The sequence below is a fragment of the Amblyomma maculatum genome, chromosome 2, assembly GCF_055883805.1.
Source record: "Amblyomma maculatum isolate TAMU_Amacu chromosome 2, ASM5588380v1, whole genome shotgun sequence".
Lineage (NCBI taxonomy): Eukaryota > Metazoa > Arthropoda > Arachnida > Ixodida > Ixodidae > Amblyomma > Amblyomma maculatum.
Window position 1 is genome coordinate 51,199,960 of NC_139345.1, and position 19,989 is coordinate 51,219,948.

Below are 19,989 nucleotides of genomic sequence, written 5' to 3' on the forward strand. Positions count from 1 at the left end.
ACCCGGTGCCGCACGCACTTACTGCTGCGGGCCGTGAGCACGAAGCTGCGCCAGGTGAGCAGACTCCCTCTCCCTCCTTGTGTGCCTCCCGATTAGGTGGTTTATTTCACCCTTGTACGCGATCGGGACGTTCGCTCGCTACGGCGGTTGTACTTGAGTGCTGTTCTCTTGCCGTGTACTCAGGCACAATAAACTGCGAGTACGTAACTCGGTGTTTGTCCCTTCTTGCTTGAACTCGCCGCAGTAGCGACTTCTCGCACTGCGGGTTGGGGGTCACAGCTCTGTCTGTTAGGGCTGCACATCGGGGCTAGAAGGCGACCCCCCCCCCCCCCCCCCCCCCCCCCCCCGTGGCGCATTCTTGCGAGAGTAACCCCCAGGCTCCCCTCTGACCGCATGGCGAACCAGGCCGCCTAGGCAACTGTGGCACACGGTTTGCTTGATGCCTAGTGATAAGCTGAAATAAAGTTTCACCCTTGCTCTTTTTATATCCATTTCTCAGTTTTAATTTTTCATAATTTTCTAAATTAGAAAACATTCTACAGTAGCTCCCCCTTAAAAAGTTCCTCAAATATATGGGCTACGCAGCCGCAGACTGCGCCTTAAGTCTAGAAAACACATGCGTGCGGTTCGTGGTCAGGGGTCTCGGATCAAGGGCAGGCGACTGGGCATCTGCCCAGTTTCGTTCTCCGACAGGAACCTGCAGCTTGTCGAGGATCCTGGCTGACAACACGGGGATGACTGGCTGGAGCACAATGGCAGACACACGCAGAACCTCGAGTGCCACGTGCAACACGGCATGTAGCTGTCTTTCCTTGGAGTCACACTTGGCCAACTCCCAAGGCTTAGAGTGCTGGACAAGCGCATTTGTCTGCCGCAGTACGGCCATCACTTCGTCGATGCCTTGGTAGATGTTGCCTTCCAAGTATTTGTCCTTCACTTGGTCTGTCAGGAGACAATAAGTTAGTGCATTATGACAAAGGGAAGGCATTACAATGTGTCACATACATTTTGCTAGTAGGAAGGTCACTATGTTTCGAAACACAAGGATGTGTCACATGGCTGAGCAATGAGGTAAACAATGAAATACGGGGAATGCGAAGGAACCAGAAAAATGCAAAGAACCTGTTCACTGACTTGCTTCACAAATGACAGAGGGAAGATGTCAATGAAGGGCAAGCATAGGACATATCAACAGGTAATAAATATACAGTATCAAAGACCTATCACATGCTTGCTTTGAAGCAGTGCCTTTCAAGCTGCGATGCAAAGCATATGGCAGGGCCTTGCCTTGCATCCATGCAAAGTGTGTTGCAACTATGCTCTACCACTTAAAGGTATACTGAACAAATATCCAAGAATATTAAGTAAGCACTACAATATCATTCTTAAGACACGATTACACTAGTACAGGCACACAATTCGGGTTAGTTTTGAGTGGATGGCTATTTCTGACGTTTTCTGAGCGGTCGCTGAGTCAGAGGCAGTGTGCTCCCGACTGTGAGCCGGTGGGTGTGACGTCACAACTACCCTCAGTAACATCATGGTCCCGCGATCCGGTCACCGCCGCCCCTGCACCTGAAGTTGGTTGACCGGCTACAGGCAGTGTCAGTTCCCCCGCGTCGCACCGTGCACAATACTGCGAAGTGTGGAATGCTGCAAATGAGGGAGGTCGAGGGAGACACGTACGGAGGGCGCATATTGCGGACAATTGCTTGCGCGCTGGGAGGAAATGATAAATTGTGCGCCGGAACACGAGCAGCAAAAAAAAAAAAAAAAAAAAACACATCCGCCCCTGCACTGTGTGAATGCCAAGGGGAAAGGAAAAATGAACAGGTGCAACCGGCCGCGATGGAGGTAGTTGTGACGTGATATCCGGCTTTGTCAAAGCTTTCACAGGAACCCGCTAGATGCGGCGATTTGAGAAATATTTATTAAAATACTTACTTTCCGCTCATTTTTGTTCATAAAGTGGATTGTTTTGGTCACTCCCAATGCGATAGCTACCAATTTATTTGGCAAACTTTATACTTCACAAACACCTTCCGCAAACACGACTGAAGTGATGCGCTTGAAGTTCAAGCTGTGATAGCCCTCTTTAAGCTCATTCCAACTTACATTATGAATGCCAAACAGCTGATAGTGAACAAAGCAACGTGGGCCCGCAATGCTTGCAAAACCTGCCGCGATCTGCCGAATGGCCGCCCGATTCCTCGAGTCTCCAATGGCTCCAGCACGACTGTGTGAGCAAGCGCACTGGCAGCTTTGACTACACTTTTTTCCTCACAAAAAAAAAAGGGGGGGTTGCTCACATATGAATGGAAGTTGTCTTTTTATTTCTTTGAAAAGTTAGGGAGCGTGCTTAGAATCAGGGAGTGCTTAGATCGTGAAAATACGGTATGACATTCCAGCAAACTAGTGCTTCCCAAAAGTATCTGTTTCAAAGCACAACACCGCCAGCCTAACATTATGAAGCAAGTAAACATATCTAGCAAAATGAATAAACCCTACCTGCAAGGCCATGAAGTCTATTAAGGACTTCCTGCCCATCGCTAAAGCCTTCGAATGATTCTTGGTCATAGGACGGGAAGATCTGGTGCTTGTTCACAAGTGGTGCAGTACACCTGCTCAAGAGGTTACCCAGGGTGTCTGCCAGTTCAGCGTTTAGTAGATGTTGAACCTTTGTGTTGTTAAAATCTGGACAAAACAAAATTCATAACCCAAGTTAGAGTGGCAGGACACAAACAGATAATGCCAAACTGTACTGCTTCTATACCAATTTAACAATAACAATAACACAATAACAAGTACAGTATATACCAGTTAAGATGAACAGTGTGACCCCATTGGTTGGTTTCCCCTATTTAACTCAACATTTAAAAAATCCACTTAAAACAAACTGTTTCGCATGTTCTTCATTTAAATTCAACTTTCACAGCAACAGCAGACCACAGGGACCCTCTGTAACGACCGTCACAGGGCATCCGTGCCACACTGTCAAAGGAAAATAATATGTACTAAACATGTTTTTACACAAGTACACCTCCACAAGATGGCTTCTGCACGCCATCGTGGGAAACAGTGGAGAAGCTGCCCTTTGGGCACTTTCATGGGGGAGGGTGCAGAAACCTGACATGGTCAGGCCTTGGCATTGCACGCGCATCACTGCGCGCCTTCTGCTTTTCATAAACTAAAGCATGTATATTCATTAAATAGGCGCATTTGTTGACTTCAGACTTATAAACTACGGAGGCACATTTTCAGTTGACAATGACAGCGCACAGAGATGGCCAGATGTCAGTGCTATGCATTGCCTGTGGCATACGGAAAGGAACATGATGTGGCTTTCATGGAATGAGCAACAGCTCCAGTAGAATTTCGATATGATTACGGTTGATACGTACAGTGAAACCTCGTTATAAAGAACAGTTAAATAATCGGAAAATAGTTCACTATATCCATAATTCGTAGCATAAAATTTCGTAGAAAATACATGCAAGAGCAGCAAATTTCAATCAGAGAAGGCACAGCAACTCGGAAGGTGCTTACTTGGGTCATGTCCATTTATTTACGCGCAAAGAACTGCGTTATCACGGCCTGCTTTTTTTGTATTAATCGCGTTCCGTATCACGCCCTGTTCTACAGTTTGCAAACACTCAACAAGGGCAAACCCATTGCCCTCAATAGCACTACAGTGGCGGCGCAGTAAACCCAATGCAGCAAGTGCTTCTTGTGAAGTCGGAATGTTCTCATCGTCTGCAGGGTCAGCCTGAGCTTCGTCTGCGGGAAGTTCAGAATCTTCCACAGCGATTTCAGCGTCCGTCAGTACAGCCGTGGTCGCTGCGATGTCGTCACCGCCTACAGTCTTTTAGTCATAGTTGCGGGCATGTCACCAATAAGACGCGAAAAATCGTTCCAGGTCTCATCGAGCTCGCAGAGCTTTGCTTCTGCTTTGTCGGGATCGTCCCCATCGTCACTTGATGCACAAGCCTCTGCTGGAACAAAACCTGCATGCCGAAAGATTTGGCAATCATTTCGCTTTTCACGTGGTCCCATGCCGCTTTATTGCTCCCAGCAGGTCGATCTTCTAGTCCGGCTTCATACGAAGCTTCACGAGAAGAGTGTCAGTCTCCTCTTGTAAACTGCCTTGAAGGCCCTGATTTTATCTCGAGCTTGGCCTTTAACATCAGTGCTGCTCTTTTTTTCACGTTCACCGCCATCACAGCACTACGCACACCCACGGAACCACTCTCGACACGACTACCGACGCAGCCTTCACCGAACGCACACTACGACGGCCACGCCATGACGCCGCTGCTAACACTAAAACGCAAAAGACTCAAAAAGGCAAAAACAACATTCGATCGTGCCGCTGCCGCCGCTGCTGAAGTGGCGCTGTCAGCGCCGGCGAGGTAGTCCTGAACGTTTGCTGCATCGCACAACACACTTGTAGTGCAACGAACTTTACCTCCTGCTATTAAAATGAGGTAGTGCTTGGCGTCGCGAAGTTCGTTATATCTGTTTTATGCCGAACCGCGTTCGCTATGGGAAGTTAAAAATACATGTGTTTGACAAAAATATTTCAAAAGAGTTCGGTATATTCAATAATTCGTTCAATTCAATAATATATGCATGTTCGTTATATCGAGGTTTGACTGTATTTCAGGATGATACGAATTTCAGAAGTGTCCCGGACGGCCTACATTGTACAGAATATATACTACTGGAGATTATATGAAGTTTTTCAAGTCCACACAGATGATATGAACGCTAGACAGGTGCCACCACCCCAAGTTAGCGAACACGCATAACTACAAGGAGGGCACCTTCTCCCTTTTCACCCCTTTCCCACCACTCATGTCCTGCATCACCAGCCAAACAGGACACTGGGCCGCAAAAGACCCGTGGCCAATGTCACACAATTGCTGATTGGCTTATGGCACCTTGCAAGCTACTGGAGCTTGTTACCGCCGTGCCACTCCCTCCTCCCTTCCCCCTGCCGCCAATACATTCCTCCATTTGCTGCTGGCCTCAGTGGGCTTGCTGCTGTGTTTCGCGTTATGCAAAGACTATAACTATGTGACTGGACAATGACGCTAGCTAAGTGCGAGCATTCGACGTGGATCGTTCAAATTCAATATGGCTCGGAAGTGGAAGGCCCTTTCTTTTAAAATAGTTTGAAATTTTAAAGGTTGATGAAAACCCAAAGAAAAAAATGTCTCGACTTGGCAAACGAGCTAGGACTAACCCCATCGACGCTGTGTGTTGGGTACTGGAAGGTCAATTTGAAGAATGCTCAGAACTTTGGTATCAGCGTCAAGCAAGCAAAGAGTGCTACGCATCTGAAGCCGGAAGAAAATCTGCCGATGTGGTTTCGCGAAGTGGCTGCAGCCAGTTTCAATGCGGATAGCAAAGTGCTGCGAAGGAAAACCAACAACATTGCATTTTCTTCTGGCATAAAAAATTTTAAAGCGCCCGGAGGGCGGCTGGATTACTTTAAAGAAAGGCATAGGCTTGTTCACCAAACTGTTTGCAAAGAAGGCAAAAGGCGGACGAGGCAGCTATTGGCGACTGGATTGACTCGCTGCCGGCACTGACCTCGGGGTATGCGCCACGCAACATTTTCAATGACGGTAAGGCAGGTGTGTTCTTCAACCTGCGACCGAGCAAGAGCTTGTGTGTGAAGGGCTAAGCGTGTCAGGGCAGCCAGAAGAATAAAAAAAGAATGTCTGCACTTTTCTGTTGCAAATCTGATGGTTCTAAAAAAATGATGCACACCATTATCGGCAAAGCAAAGCAACCGAAATGGCCAGTTGGGCTGATTGTAAACATAGAGCCCAGGAAAGTGCAAACCAGCATTGGTGACTTTTTTAGCAGAAAGTAATTAAGCCAAATAAACGTGTTTCATTTTCATGTTAAACTTTGCTTGTTTTGGATCACACTGGTGCAGCGGTGGCGTAGAGGTAGAACATCCGCTTCGCATGCAAAAGGACCGGGGTTCGAATCCCGGTGCCGCGCAATTCTCCACCGGATATAAAAATCCGCGTGTCGATAGAATTGCATGAACAGGTTTGGGGTGCGACTTGATGCCGGTGAACACCTCCAGCAACGCACTCCCTCACCAGAACAGGATTTGGCCACCCTGGTGCAGTAATTGGCCGCAACCTCCCAAGATTAGCCCTACAAAACCCTGGCCCTCAGTCACCAGCGGCTGCAGAACAACTGACCACGGTGGCGGTGCTAAGAATTCCTGGCTCCGTTGGACAGGCCGCCATTGGAAGGGGGTGGCAGAAAGTTAGGTGGGCGGATGAGGCTAAGAAGTTCGCAGGAGTCCGGTGGATGCAGCTAGCACTGAACCAGGTTAATTGGAGAAATATGGAAGAGGCCTTCGCCCTGCAGTGGGTATAGTCAGGCTGATGACGATGATGATGATTCGAGATGATACGAATATTTCAGGGTCCCGCGGAATTCACATCATAGAGATTCTATTGTACACTGCAGATAACAGTGATATAACACGGCAGTACTGCTGGCTACCTTTAAAGTGCTTAAAGCAAGATGGAGTGCGTGCAAAAAAAAATATAGCAGCCACTGTGCTATACGGTAAGAAAAAAAGCAAAAAGGGAACTAGACCAATGCCATTTTAAAATGGGACAAGAGAAGGCAGTTTCATGCTCTCAGTACTTAGCAGACTTCATAATGCAATAAGTAGTTTATACATATTCAATTATTCTCCCTCTAGAGGGGTATTTTACCGACTGTTTTCATATAACATATTTATGGACATGCCTAGCATGCTCGCATATCTTTTTAGGGAAACTTATGTTACAACAAACTTCTGATAAGAAGAAATTTCTGCCCCCTCTAAGTTTGTCTTAAAGGACTATAGACACCAAATTTTGTTGGCATTTTTCTTTTTGTTAATGATGCGCAAGAGATTCTTGTATATGGATCACCACGCGGTTTTTGCCAACGACCGCTAAGTAATTTTAATTAAATTTTCTTTTCTTGCCAGTTTCGGTTTCGGTTTCAGCAACCGAGAGATGACTGTGACGTCACAATCAAGTCTAGGTCACGTGCGGCATGAACAAACAGTGATATAATCACTGGCTCTTCACCTTTTGTAATTCCTGTCCTTGAGGCAGGCTGGCTTTAGTGTTCAGGTGAATTATAACGACACAGAAATGATTATATCGCTGTTTTATTCATCCCTCATGTTGAGCCATCGCTCAACTTTCAAAACCGAAACTAAAACTGGTGAGAAAAGAAATTTGATTATAAATTATTCAGCGGCCATAAGCAAATACCATGAGAATTCATGTACAGTGATGTTGTACGCATCATTGCAGAAGATAAAACATGAACTCTGAAATAAAGTGTCTATACTCCTTTAAAAGGAGTCTACTCTAACCTGTTAATAAGGAAATTAATTCTTTGATGGTGACTATCAAATCAATTTCGTCAGCGTACAACAATAACAAAAAAGCATAAAAATTAATAATACTCCATTCCGCACACAGTTCACTGATATATGAATTACTATCTCCAATGTATTTATACTCGTGAAAAATTCTGGGCTTCAGTATGCATTTTAATGAGGCGCCTGCACAAGCGCAAGGACCAATGCAGTAATATGCCTAGAAATTTTACACCACGGTTATCGAATTCCGATAATTATCTGCCTTTACCAAAAATACAGTAGCACAATGCGAGGAATTCAAGGAATTAGTGGAAACAAAGAATAACTAAATTATTCGAAAATTCTCACAGGCAATTGTATGGTACAGATATGGAGGAAAAAAGAAAAGTTCTACTCACTGCCATCAGAATGCGGCACGCCCTCTTTCAACAGAAAGTAACGGATCCCATCAGCAGTGTACTTGTCGACCTTCTTGTAAGGACACACAATGTTTCCTTTGCTTTTCGACATCTGGAGAAAGCACATTCAATGTTAACGATATCATTTAACCAGTAAGTAGTGGTTCACAAAGAGTAAGGTACTGATCAGGTGCAGACCTTTTCGTCATTCACGGTCCAGTGTGAGTGACACAGAATGCTACGAGGTGGCTCCAACCCAGCTGCCATCAAGAAAGCAGGCCAGTAGATCCCATGAAACCTGGTCCAAGCATTGCAATGTGGCTGTACAAGCACCACCTCACAGAAAAAGCTCAATAAGCCCAAGCGCAAAACAAGAACAAGTTAAAAAATATGTAAAAGAAACTGAACCTGGGGACGCAGGTATGCTAATAGACGCAAGTAGGGGTGTCCAAATACTAAACTTTCAAATATGATTCTATTACAAATATGGTAAATATTGAATAGCCTTTGAATATTGTAAACATCTGCTCAGTACGAAAAAACAAATGAGAACCAACATTCAAAAACCTAGACAGTCAGCATCACAAAAAATTAAATTACGTGCACAGAAATGTATACTGCTTGACAGACAGCACAACAGTTATCAAATACATAATGTGATCATGCAAAATGAGCAAGCAAATGAAATCCAAGGATTGACATTATACTGGCAGCAAAAATACCAATCTGGGCAGAGAAGCCTTATCAATTCCGATTTGGGTGACTGGAGGAAGTACTCCGCACACTACCCCCTCCACCCTTCCCTGCAGAAGAAACAAAAACTGTCGAAAATGCACTGAATGAGGAGGCTTCATCGCACAAACATCGCACAAAATTTATTGCAAGAAAAATGTTTTTTGCCTTTCGATGCAGTGGAAACTGATGAAGTGGCTGTGTAGCTTCCGATCCAATCCCAAAAACAGTTGTCATGAAATGTAGAATTAAGCTATTTTGAGTTCTTACAAACTGCTCATATTTTTTTTAAATTAAAAGCTTTATTACTATGCTTGTAAACAAACTGCTTAGTTCGAAAGAAATTTCATTTTGTAAAGCCTCCGAGCTAACCTGCATTTAAATTTGCAAATTACACCAATCATTTTCACGGCAACAATATCACTCAAACAAAAGATCAAGGCACTGTTCAAATAAAAGTGCAGGGCCAAGGAAACAGAAAAAAAGCCACTTTGGCAAGATCAGTAGAATACCTACAACATAGTGTAGTATGATCAGTAGAATACCTACAACATAGTGTAGTATATTGCATACACCACAAAATTACTACCCAAATGAAAATGGCATTCAATACAACAGCGTTTGTCATGAGACTGCACCCAAATAATCTACAAACCTCTTTTAATCTTCCTGCTTCTAGAAAATGGATCAATATCAAATTTTTAAGTTTGAACCACAAGCAAAGTTGCAGTGATGCAACCTAAACGAGAATTGTACATACTTGAGAATGTCCTTTCCGATGACTTGACAATCTGGAGGCCATGTGTGGTTTTTATCTGGGTAACCACTAACTGTGAGGTAATTGACTAGTGCATCAAGCCAGACATAGATCTGGAATACACAAAGGATTGCAGTTTTCATTCCCCACTACGTAATGTCTTCATAAATTTAGTGCACTCGTTATGCAACCACAAGGCTGCACAGCACTTGAAAAACAATTTTCATTCAGTGCAGAGCAAAGCTACTTAGCAGAGCCTCCAGCCATAGCTTCAATAGCAGCTCCTGAAAACCATGACGAGTACACACAGTGCAGAATTATGCATCAACATCTTATGAAATAGTGCATGTGCACATCAGTTAACTAGTCATGAGACGTCAGTCAGAAAACTGACAAGGCTACAGCCACCTTAGTTTCTTGATACTCCTAGATAACTTAAAGGGACAGTATGCTCTTTGAGATAGGTTAAAAAATATTGGTATATTCTGGTAGATCTCGCCACACGGTGGCAGTAAAGAGGGCAGAACTCGCAGTTTAACCAGGAGTTTAATTTGGAACTGGTCAAGAAATTCAGTTCTGAGAGGAAGGTAGTGCTATGCTGTGAACTCTCAATGCAGCTAACATGGCAGATGCCCGAAGCATCATAAGAGAACGTACTACATTTCATGTATGCTACACATAGTTATGCAGTTACTATTTGTGTTCAAGTCAACTCAAGGCAGCTTACTTTTTGCTCTTTCAATAAATTATGGCAACTCTTACTGTTTAATTTTGCTTGATCCTTATTTAAAATGCTTTCAAAAAGAAACTGCACAATTGTCACCACTGCTATAGTTGCAGTAGTGCTGTCATTTGCAGAACTGTTACAGGCAAGACTAGTTGTTGGCATCTGTGATATAGATATGAAGAGTTTTATTTAGCTTTTACATGTATATAAAGTTATTTCATGGTGCTTAACGTCTCAAAGCTCAAAGTAGCCCAGGCTATGAGAGAGGCCGTAGTGGAGGACTCTGAAAATTTTGACCACCTGGGGTTTTTTAGCAAGCACAGTACATGTACGCCTTGCTTTTCGCCTCCATCAAAAAGTGGCCGCTGCAGCCAGGATTCGATTCTGCATCATCGAGCGTCCTAACCACTGCACCATCACGGCAGGGAACATGCATTTACAACTACCTCAGTGCTCTCAATATAGGTTTTAAAAAAATTTATCCACTGAGTTCCATGTGACCATACTAGCTGCATCATATTACCGACGTTTGGGCTTCAAACACCATACCATGAAGCAAATGACGTTACCGCACGCAAAACTGAGTTTTAAATTGTTCTGCTGTGTTTCTCAGCATGACAACCTGTATTCATTAATTTGGGAAAGGTGCTTTCAATTGACGCAAGAAAGAAATTGTAGAAAAAGTCAGTGGTCTGTCCATTTAACCACGGAATGATGGGAACACCATTCGTATCTTTACAGTGCTATTCTATCAATACAAACTAAAAATAAAGAATAAATTTTTGAAAAGTCTATAGGATCTAAAACCTGTATCTTCAACCTGCAGCAGATTTGCTGAGTAATGCTAACTTGTAAGCATTTCAGGTATTCAAGCAAAAGCCATATGTGCAAACAAATACCAGCGTTTAAAATCTAAGCGATAAGTCAGAGCACAATTTACACCTTTTTTTATACATGTGTCCACTAGGAATGTGGATTGTTTTTTTGATAACCAGTAACATACCGTCTGTGAACTGTCACCAGGCACACGAATGCCCCAATGAACCCGCGTGCTTTCTCTGGAAACAGAGAGATCCTGGAGCCCAGCATTGATCCAATGCACCAGGAGGTCCTTAAACTTGGCAGGCCTCACTGTTCCTTCTGAAAAAAAAAAAAAATAATAATAATAATAATAAAAGAGTGGGTAGAACAGAGTGAGTGGAGGTTAACGTGTCAAAAGCTGAATACCAGCTGTGAGAGATGCTACATGGAGGGCTCTATATTAATTTCAAGCATATGAGGTTTTTTAACATGCACTTGCAGCACATGGGCGCATGTGCATTTCACATCCAGCGAAAAGCAATCTGCCGAAGCTTGGATTGATACTACGACCCAGAGCTCAGCAGCATAATTCCGTTTTTACAAAGCAATGGCATACTTAGTTCAAAATAGAGAAATGCTTAGCCTACTACAGAGGCTTTTTTGAACCCCTGAAAAAAATTAATAATAATGTCACCATGCCACTTACCAGAAGACTGAAGCCAGTGCAGCAGATCTTTTTCAAAGTGGGACAAACGAAACATGTAGTTTCTCTCTTCCATCCATTCTACAGGGTGCCCAGATTCAATGTTCACCTAAATTGAAAATTTTTATATCAGACTATGCTGCAAGGAAGCAAAAAAAAAAAAAAACTGCCAAACACACATTGGTTTTAACTTGGCATGCATTAGGACAAAAAAAATTTCTAAAGAACCCTTGCTACGCATGTAGCAGCTTTCATTTCATGTGAAAGGTATAATGAGAACTCCGTTAATCTATCTCTGGGTATTTTGGCGTTTGTCCAACAGCAAAAGATGCATTAATGGCTTAGAAAATTTAATTTAGAATTTCCCCTCTACTCAATTCAATGCAATTCAAACATCCATAAGCTTCCTACCATTTTGAGGTGGACGGTAATGTAGCGTAGCCTCTATGATTCAAATCCAAGAATCAGTGTCAACGCAAGCACTGCACTTCCAAAATTGGCCAGTGATGTCTATATTTTGATTTTCGTCATTCCTAGTTTCTTAAAACTTCATTTTTTATTTTAAAGTAATCTCTTTGAAATTACCATACAGCCGTACCCAGTTGATATAAGCCAACTTCAACTTGCCCTCAGCCTCCCTTTCGTCAATATCTCCAGATTTTACACCCTCAGAGACTATTATGCCAGAAATATAATTTTACTTGTTCCACTTTCAAGCTGCTTCCAAAGATGAGAATTAAAAGTGTTCAAATATTGAAATGTTGAAATATTTGCTACAAAGCCCACATCCCCTTCAAATTTGTCTCATATGCAGAGGATTTCTGCAGGTAAGCTGCTTCATTACTGCAAGTTAATAAATATAGCATGACAAAAAAACAACAAAGAAATGCACCTATATATATATACATATTGCCACCCGGTGTCCCCATGTTCTAGCTGCGCCTGGAAGAAGAGGACACTGAAGTTGACTCTCGTGCTGTGCGCCGAACGTTTGCCTGCTGGTACAGCTTCGTCCCGTCGTTTTAGTCGAGTCTAGCCCTGTTGTCCGTGACATATTTTGGTGCCGACGGTGGGAACCGAACCCACGACCTCCGAATAACGCGTCCCGGTGCTCTTCCAACTGAGCTACATCGGCCTTGGCGCTGTACTCGTTCATATTTTGGTGTCGGCGCAGGGTATCGATCCCAGTATATGTCCCGAACTCCTCCACATACCCAGGATTCAGGTCCTGTGCCAATCGACACTCCTGTTCACCGCGCTAGCCGGAGGAACCTAGGCCTACCACCTGAGCACGGTCCGTTGGAATTCACCACCGCAGTCGCCCCTCGACCTGTCATGCAAACTCCAACGTATTACACTCTACAGAACCTGCGACTGCCTAAGGCTTTCCACGGCTGTCAGACGGAAGACGTCGAAGACTGGCTCGCCCAGTTTGAACGGGTCGCCGCATTTAATCAGTGGGACGACACCACAAAGCTCAGGAACGTCTTCTTTAGCCTGGAAGATGGCGCTCGTACTTGGTACGAGAATCGCGAAGGCGCCCTAACATCGTGGCGCGAGTTCTGCCGCTGCATCCTGGACACCTACACCAGCCCGGATCGCCGAGAACGAGCAGAAAGAGCTTTACGCTCTCGCATACAGATGCCGAACGAGACCATAACCATGTACGTGGAGGACATGACTAGGCTGCTCCGACGATCTGACCCGGCCATGCCCGAAGAGAAAAAGGTACGCCATCTCATGCACGGCGTTAAGGAACAACTGTTCGCTGGGCTCGTGCGCAATCCGCCGAGCACAGTTGCCGAGTTTCTTTCAGAAGCAATCACGATGGAAAGGATGCTCCAGCAGCGGTCTACGACCTACGACAGGCCGGTAATCGCCGCTTCGCTCACGGAGCCGCATTCGACCTTCGGGGCTAGTCCGGATCTTCTTCGCGACATCATCCGCTCCATTTTGCGTGAAGAGCTCCAGAAGCTTTTCGGTGCTCCCCAGCCGACGGTCGCCTCTGTCGCTAGTATTGTACGCGAAGAACTCCAGCAGGTACTTCGGCCTTCGGTACCATCTGCTAACCCACCATCCTTTTCCAGCGAGTCCTCTCGACCAACGTATGCGGACATCTTGCGACGTCCCCAAACTGATTCCACACAATTACTGCCACCCGACCAAGGCTCACTGTATTCAGCCCACCCCGAGCCGTACATCGACAACCGCCGACCACCCCAGCGAAAGGCAGACCTGTGGCGTGCCCCAAATCGGCAGCGCCTGTGCTTCCACTGCGGAGAACCTGGTCACCTGTATCGACAGTGCCCATATCGTCAACTTGGACTGAAGGGTTTCCCCATCGACATGCGTAGCCCTCCTTTAGGCCAACGACCCCGGGATATTGAGGAATACGTAGCCCAGCAGCGCATGGCGCCAACTTTTCGACGACCGTCACGATCTCCGTCTCCACGCCGATCATCCTCGCAGCCCAGCTCCTCCGGAATGGCGCAGCGACGGTCGTCTAGTCCGAGCCGGGAAAACTAAAGACAGCGACCTCAGGGGGCGAGGCCGCTTCAAATCGACACGACGAAGACCCCCCGACAACGCGACCTGTGAGCGACCGCGACTTGACGGCCCCGACGACAATTCGTACACGTGAAGATAGACTCTCGCTCGATATACCCGTGCTCCTCGACGGCTATAAGGTTAGCGCATTGGTAGACACTGGTGCTGACTTTTCGATTTTAAGCGGGAAGCTAGCGGTGCTTCTAAAAAAAGTGATGACGCCATGGTCTGGCACGCAGATTCGAACCGCTGGCGGACATGTCGTAACTCCGAGCGGTCAGTGCACGGCGAGAGTCCAAATTCGCAACTCCATGTTTGTTGTCAGCTGCCTTGTGATACCTGACTGCTCCCGCGACTGTATCCTTGGTGTCGATTTTCTCAGAGAGTATGGGGCCATTATCGATCTCCGGAAGCATACCGTGACCTTTTCGACCGAGAAAGCTGATGATACTGACACCGCAGACCGCCAAAGCCGTGCCCCTCTTCGAATTTCTGCCGAGACCGTTTATATTCCGCCACGTTCCAGTGTTTTTGTGACTGTTAACTGCAATGAACTACGTGACGGAACGGCGGTCGCTGAGGGCAACCAGTCCCTTTTGCTCACCCATGGCATCACCTCAGCGCGGAGTCTCATCCATCTGCGTAACGGCCGATCTGAGCTCCTGGTGACTAACTTCACAAACGAACCCCGCCAACTTTTCAGCGCTACCACAATCGCATTCGCCGACGCCTTAGCGGATGTTTCTGAATGTTTTACGTTCGGAGAAGTTGAAAATGCGCGCCCATCCCTTGATCGTCTGGATATTAGTACAGATCTTTCGGAAACACAGCAGCACGACCTGCCTTCTCTCCTTCTAAAATACAGTGCTTGTTTCGCGACGTCATCGAAAATTCGGCAAACGCCTCTTGTGAAGCACCGTATAATTACTCCCGACGATGCCCGCCCTATACGCCAGCAGCCGTACCGCATCTCAACGACGGAACGTGAAGCGATCCAGACACAGGTTCAGGAGATGCTTCGTGATGGTGTCATCCAACCCTCCAACAGTCCGTGGTCTTCCCCTGTCATGCTGGTGAAAAAAAAGGATGGCACCCTTCGCTTCTGTGTTGATTATCGAAAGTTGAACGACATCACTAAAAAAGACGTCTACCCGCTGCCCCGTATCGACGATTCGCTTGACAAGCTTCGTCGCGCCCAGTACTTCTCCTCCATTGACTTGAAGAGCGGGTACTGGCAGATTGAGGTCGATGAGCGGGACCGCGAAAAAACAGCTTTTGTCACCCCAGATGGACTGTATGAGTTTAAAGTGCTGCCATTCGGCCTATGTTCAGCGCCGGCTACTTTTCAGCGCATGATGGACACCGTTCTCGCCGGCCTCAAATGGCAAATCTGTTTAGTTTATCTCGACGACGTTGTCGTGTTCTCTGAAACCTTTGGAGAACACCTCGAACGCCTTCGCGCAGTATTAGATGCCCTCCGGTCAGCTGACTTGACGCTCAAGCCCGAGAAGTGCCACTTTGGCTACAAAGAGTTGAAGTTTCTCGGTCATCTTGTGAGTGCCGCAGGCGTTAGGCCAGACCCCGACAAAACTGCCGCTGTCGCCAAATTTCCCGTTCCTGCCACGAAGAGGAGTTTAAAACGTTTCCTGGGTTTGTGTGCGTACTACCGCCGCTTCATCGTCGACTTTTCCAAGATAGCCGCACCCCTGACCCACCTCACGCGGGATGATACACAGTTCGTGTGGGCCGCCGAGCAACAGGAGGCTTTTGCGGAGCTGCGCAGACGACTGCAAACTACCCCTGTTCTTGCGCACTTTGATGAAGACGCTGCCACCGAAGTCCACACCGACGCCAGCAACATCGGCCTTGGCGCTGTACTCGTTCAACACCAAGCTGGCGTGGAAAGGGTCATTGCGTATGCCAGCCGCATGCTCTCCCGCGCTGAAGCAAATTATTCCACTACAGAAAAGGAATGCCTCGCGGTTGTGTGGGCAACTATGAAATTTAGGCCTTACCTCTATGGCCGCGCGTTTAAAGTCGTTACTGACCACCATTCTTTGTGCTGGCTGGCCAATCTCCGTGACCCATCGGGGCGCCTAGCACGATGGAGCCTTCGCCTCCAAGAATTTGATTACTCCATTGTGTACAAATCTGGTCAGAAGCACGAAGATGCTGACGCGCTCTCCCGGGCACCCGTCGGATTTGTCGATAACGTCACGGATGACAGAGGGTTTCTTGGACTAGTGAATGCCTCAGACATAATGACACGACAGCGAGCTGACCCAGACCTGCGACCTGTCATTGACCACCTGGAGGGTCGCACTGCTGACGTCCCCCGCCAGTTTGGAAGGAACCTGTCTGCATTCTGTCTTCGGAATGGCGTTTTATTCAAGAAAAACTCCAGCACTGTTGATCGAGCGCACCTCCTTGTCGTGCCGGCCGACCTTCGCGACGATATCCTTTTCGCTTGCCACGATGAGCCCACCTCCGGCCACTTGGGCTTTGCACGCACACTCGCTCGAGTTCGTCAAGCCTATTATTGGCCTAAACTTTCTGACGCCGTCCATCGCTACGTCAGAGGCTGCCGCGAGTGTCAACGTCGAAAGGTGCCTCCTCTCAAGCCCGCGGGTTTTCTCCAACCTATTATTCCACCTCGGACGCCGTTTGACCAAGTCGGCATCGACCTACTGGGCCCATTTCCGCTGTCATCGATGGGTAACAAATGGATTATAGTCGCGACCGACTATCTCACATGTTATGCGGAAACCAAGGCAGTGCAGCGGGTCACATCAATTGAGATCGCTCAATTCTTTGTGCAGCAAATCGTGTTGCGTCATGGCGCGCCGTCCCTAGTCGTAACCGATCGAGGCACCGCGTTTACGGCACAGCTCATGCACGATGTGCTCGAGCTTAGTCATACCAGCCACCGAAAAACTACTGCATATCACCCGCAGACGAATGGCCTCACGGAGAGACTCAACAAAACCATCGCCGACATGATCGCAATGTACATAGACTCGCAGCACAAAAACTGGGATGAAATTCTCCCCTACATCACTTATGCCTACAACACGGCCACCCAAGAGACGACGCGTTTTACACCATTTCGCCTAGTCTACGGACGTGACGTTCAGACGATGTTGGATGCCATGCTTCCGAGCTGCCCAGATGATCATCCACTCACGCCAGACGCCGAGCAGTTTGCTCAGCGCGCTGAGGAAGCACGTCAACTTGCCCGCATTCACATTCAACAACAGCAGGGCACGGATGCACGCCGCTACAACCTCCGTCATCGACACGTCGCATACCATCCTGGAGAGAAAGTTTGGGTGTGGACCCCGGTGCGTCGGCCCGGCTTGTGTGATAAACTGATTTCCCATTACTTCGGACCTTACGAAGTTCTGCGCCGAGTCACTGAAGTGACTTACGAAGTTCTTCCAGTGGGTACTGTGCAGCCCTCGCGTCGGCAACCACGCTCCGAGGTCGTGCACGTTGTCCGCATGAAGCCCCATTTCACGCGGTAGTGCGCTATGCGCTTGTTTCGTTGTCGCGTAGGACACCTTACCCCGCCTCCGTTATCTATGATGTCCATGTGCCGATCTATCTTTTCTCTTACATTGGCCATCGCTCGCGCTCCGTCCCTTATTTCTTTTTTAAGAGGGGGAATAATGCCACCCGGTGTCCCCATGTTCTAGCTGCGCCTGGAAGAAGAGGACACTGAAGTTGACTCTCGTGCTGTGCGCCGAACGTTTGCCTGCTGGTACAGCTTCGTCCCGTCGTTTTAGTCGAGTCTAGCCCTGTTGTCCGTGACAATATATATATATATATATTTTTTTTCAGTTTACATTAATTTACAATTAGTCTCATGCACTTGATTCAGCATTCCATATGTACAATGCTAATGCTCGAAAACTTGTACATTCATCACACAGATATAAAAAATAAGTACTATTACATCTCAATCTCCAGAGCCATGCATGGCAAGCTGGTACGATCGTAGTATCATACCATCACAAACTATAATACCGTCACACTAGTGATGACATGAAAATACAATAGTAATATACTATTGTAATGCTATTATTGCACCACAGCAGGTGATCTATTGTATCCTGCGCAGCCTTCGTGCTGTGCAGCCTAGCCACCCAAATGCAAGTATGCACACTTGACAGTATTAAAGCCTACTACCTCCCAACTGTATTTGTCTGTCTTGACCAAATGCAGGCCAGGCCACGCTGGTGCAGCGGCTAAAATGCCCGACTATTGTGCCAGAGTACTGGGGTTTGATCCCCCAGTACTCTGGCACAATAGTCGGGCAAAATAGGGTTTGATCCCCCAGTACACGGACGCCTCTCCGCTGGCGAAACGGAGAGGCGTCCGTGTGCTGTACAATGTCAGGGCTTGTTAAAGATCCCCAGGTGGTTGCAATTTCGCCGTAGCTCTCCACTATGGCACCTTTTTCTCTTTCCACTTTCATTCCCACCCTTCTCCCTTCCCATTAAGGTGTCCACTAGTCAAGTGAGACAGATACTGCACCTCTCACTTCCTTGTTATTATTATATTATGTATGTCATGACAAATTGCAAGCTGGTACAGATGCAAGTGGACACAATTGCAAAACATTGAGAGCATACATGAATTAAGGGAAACATGGTGCTTATGTCGTCTATAAAAAGTATACCCAAAGCTCTTATTAATGTGCTGTGTACCTGAACAAAACTACAAAAGCAGCATCAAATTTTGTTGCCATAGGTATATGGCCTTTATATGGATATGGCAACCTCGCATACAAGTAAATGTCCGCACAATCGATTCGCAGTTCCAGCACATAAGTTTGCATTGTTGAGTTATGGCTCACCTTCTGCACTGTGCCGTTGGCATTCTTTACTTCAGTAACTTCAGATTCACGCAGAAACAGTTCATCTTGAGTTGAATACCACCCTTTGTAGGCGCCTGTGTAAAGCCACCCCTTTTCCTGCAGTGTTCTCTGCAAAATAAGCGAGTATCAGCAACACCCTGCCACTTTGCAGCAACACATTGCACTGTGTAGCTAACTTCTAACTTCAGGCCACATACCCAAAAGTGCTCAACACATTTCTTGTGTCTATCTTCCGTCGTGCGAATGTAGTCAGTATAGCTGATGCCCGTGTTGTCAAACAAATCCTAGAATGAATTCACAATGGTGAAAAGGCCACAAAACTGCAAACCATCGACTAAAAATTTTCAGGTCGCCACACACACCTTGAACTGCTTTGAAATTCCATTGCAAAAAGTCAGTTCATCTTGATTTGCCCTTGATGCGGCCTGCTGGATCTACATTCCGAAACGCGGAAACAAAATAAAGTCACGCAATAACAGACCAAAGCATGAGAACTGACAGTCACAGCAATGTGGAAATGGTGCCCCTCTAGCGACACTCTTCGAATTACGAAATCCATTGAACCGAAGTTCTACCTTTAGACCGTGTTCATCCGTTCCAGTCGAAAATATAGTCTCCTGCTTAGGAACCAACAATCTGTGAAGCCTATGAAGGGCATCTGCCAGCACGACTGTGTGGTGATGACCAAGATGAGGTCCTAGAAAGAGCACCGAATCATGCGTTTTTAGCGGCAACGGAACTAAACTGAACATCGTGTGTAAAAATTAAAGCTTGGCGCCTTAATTTCGAAGTGCATGACGAGTGTTTCGCCGCACCTGAGTTGACGTAGAAAATTGGAGTTGTTATAAAATACCGAGAGGGACCCATGAACACTGATAAACGCCGGGACAGTTCACATGTAGTACGCAAACCGAACTGAGAAAACAGTGCACATGGCCATGCACATGACACACATATACTGGTGTGCAGCAGGGCATGGACAACTTCATGACATATCTTTCCCATATGGTTGAATTTTATTACTCTAA

The 19,989-nt window shown here is 46.5% G+C and overlaps 1 protein-coding gene across 1 annotated transcript; it reads right to left on the reverse strand.

Annotated features, from left to right (window-relative positions):
* Positions 1 to 477: 477 nt before the first annotated feature.
* On the reverse strand, positions 478 to 19,919 carry MetRS-m (Methionyl-tRNA synthetase, mitochondrial). The gene is made up of 12 exons (XM_084594110.1): positions 19,777 to 19,919; positions 19,537 to 19,658; positions 19,324 to 19,395; positions 19,159 to 19,245; positions 18,941 to 19,069; positions 11,539 to 11,644; positions 11,035 to 11,171; positions 9,308 to 9,417; positions 8,014 to 8,113; positions 7,816 to 7,927; positions 2,509 to 2,694; positions 478 to 942 (listed from the first exon to the last, which is right to left on the reverse strand). Exons 1-12 carry the CDS (start codon positions 19,826 to 19,828, stop codon positions 578 to 580), a joined length of 1,578 nt encoding a protein of 525 aa, XP_084450236.1. The 5' UTR covers positions 19,829 to 19,919; the 3' UTR covers positions 478 to 577.
* Between the last annotated feature and the right edge of the window lie 70 nt (positions 19,920 to 19,989).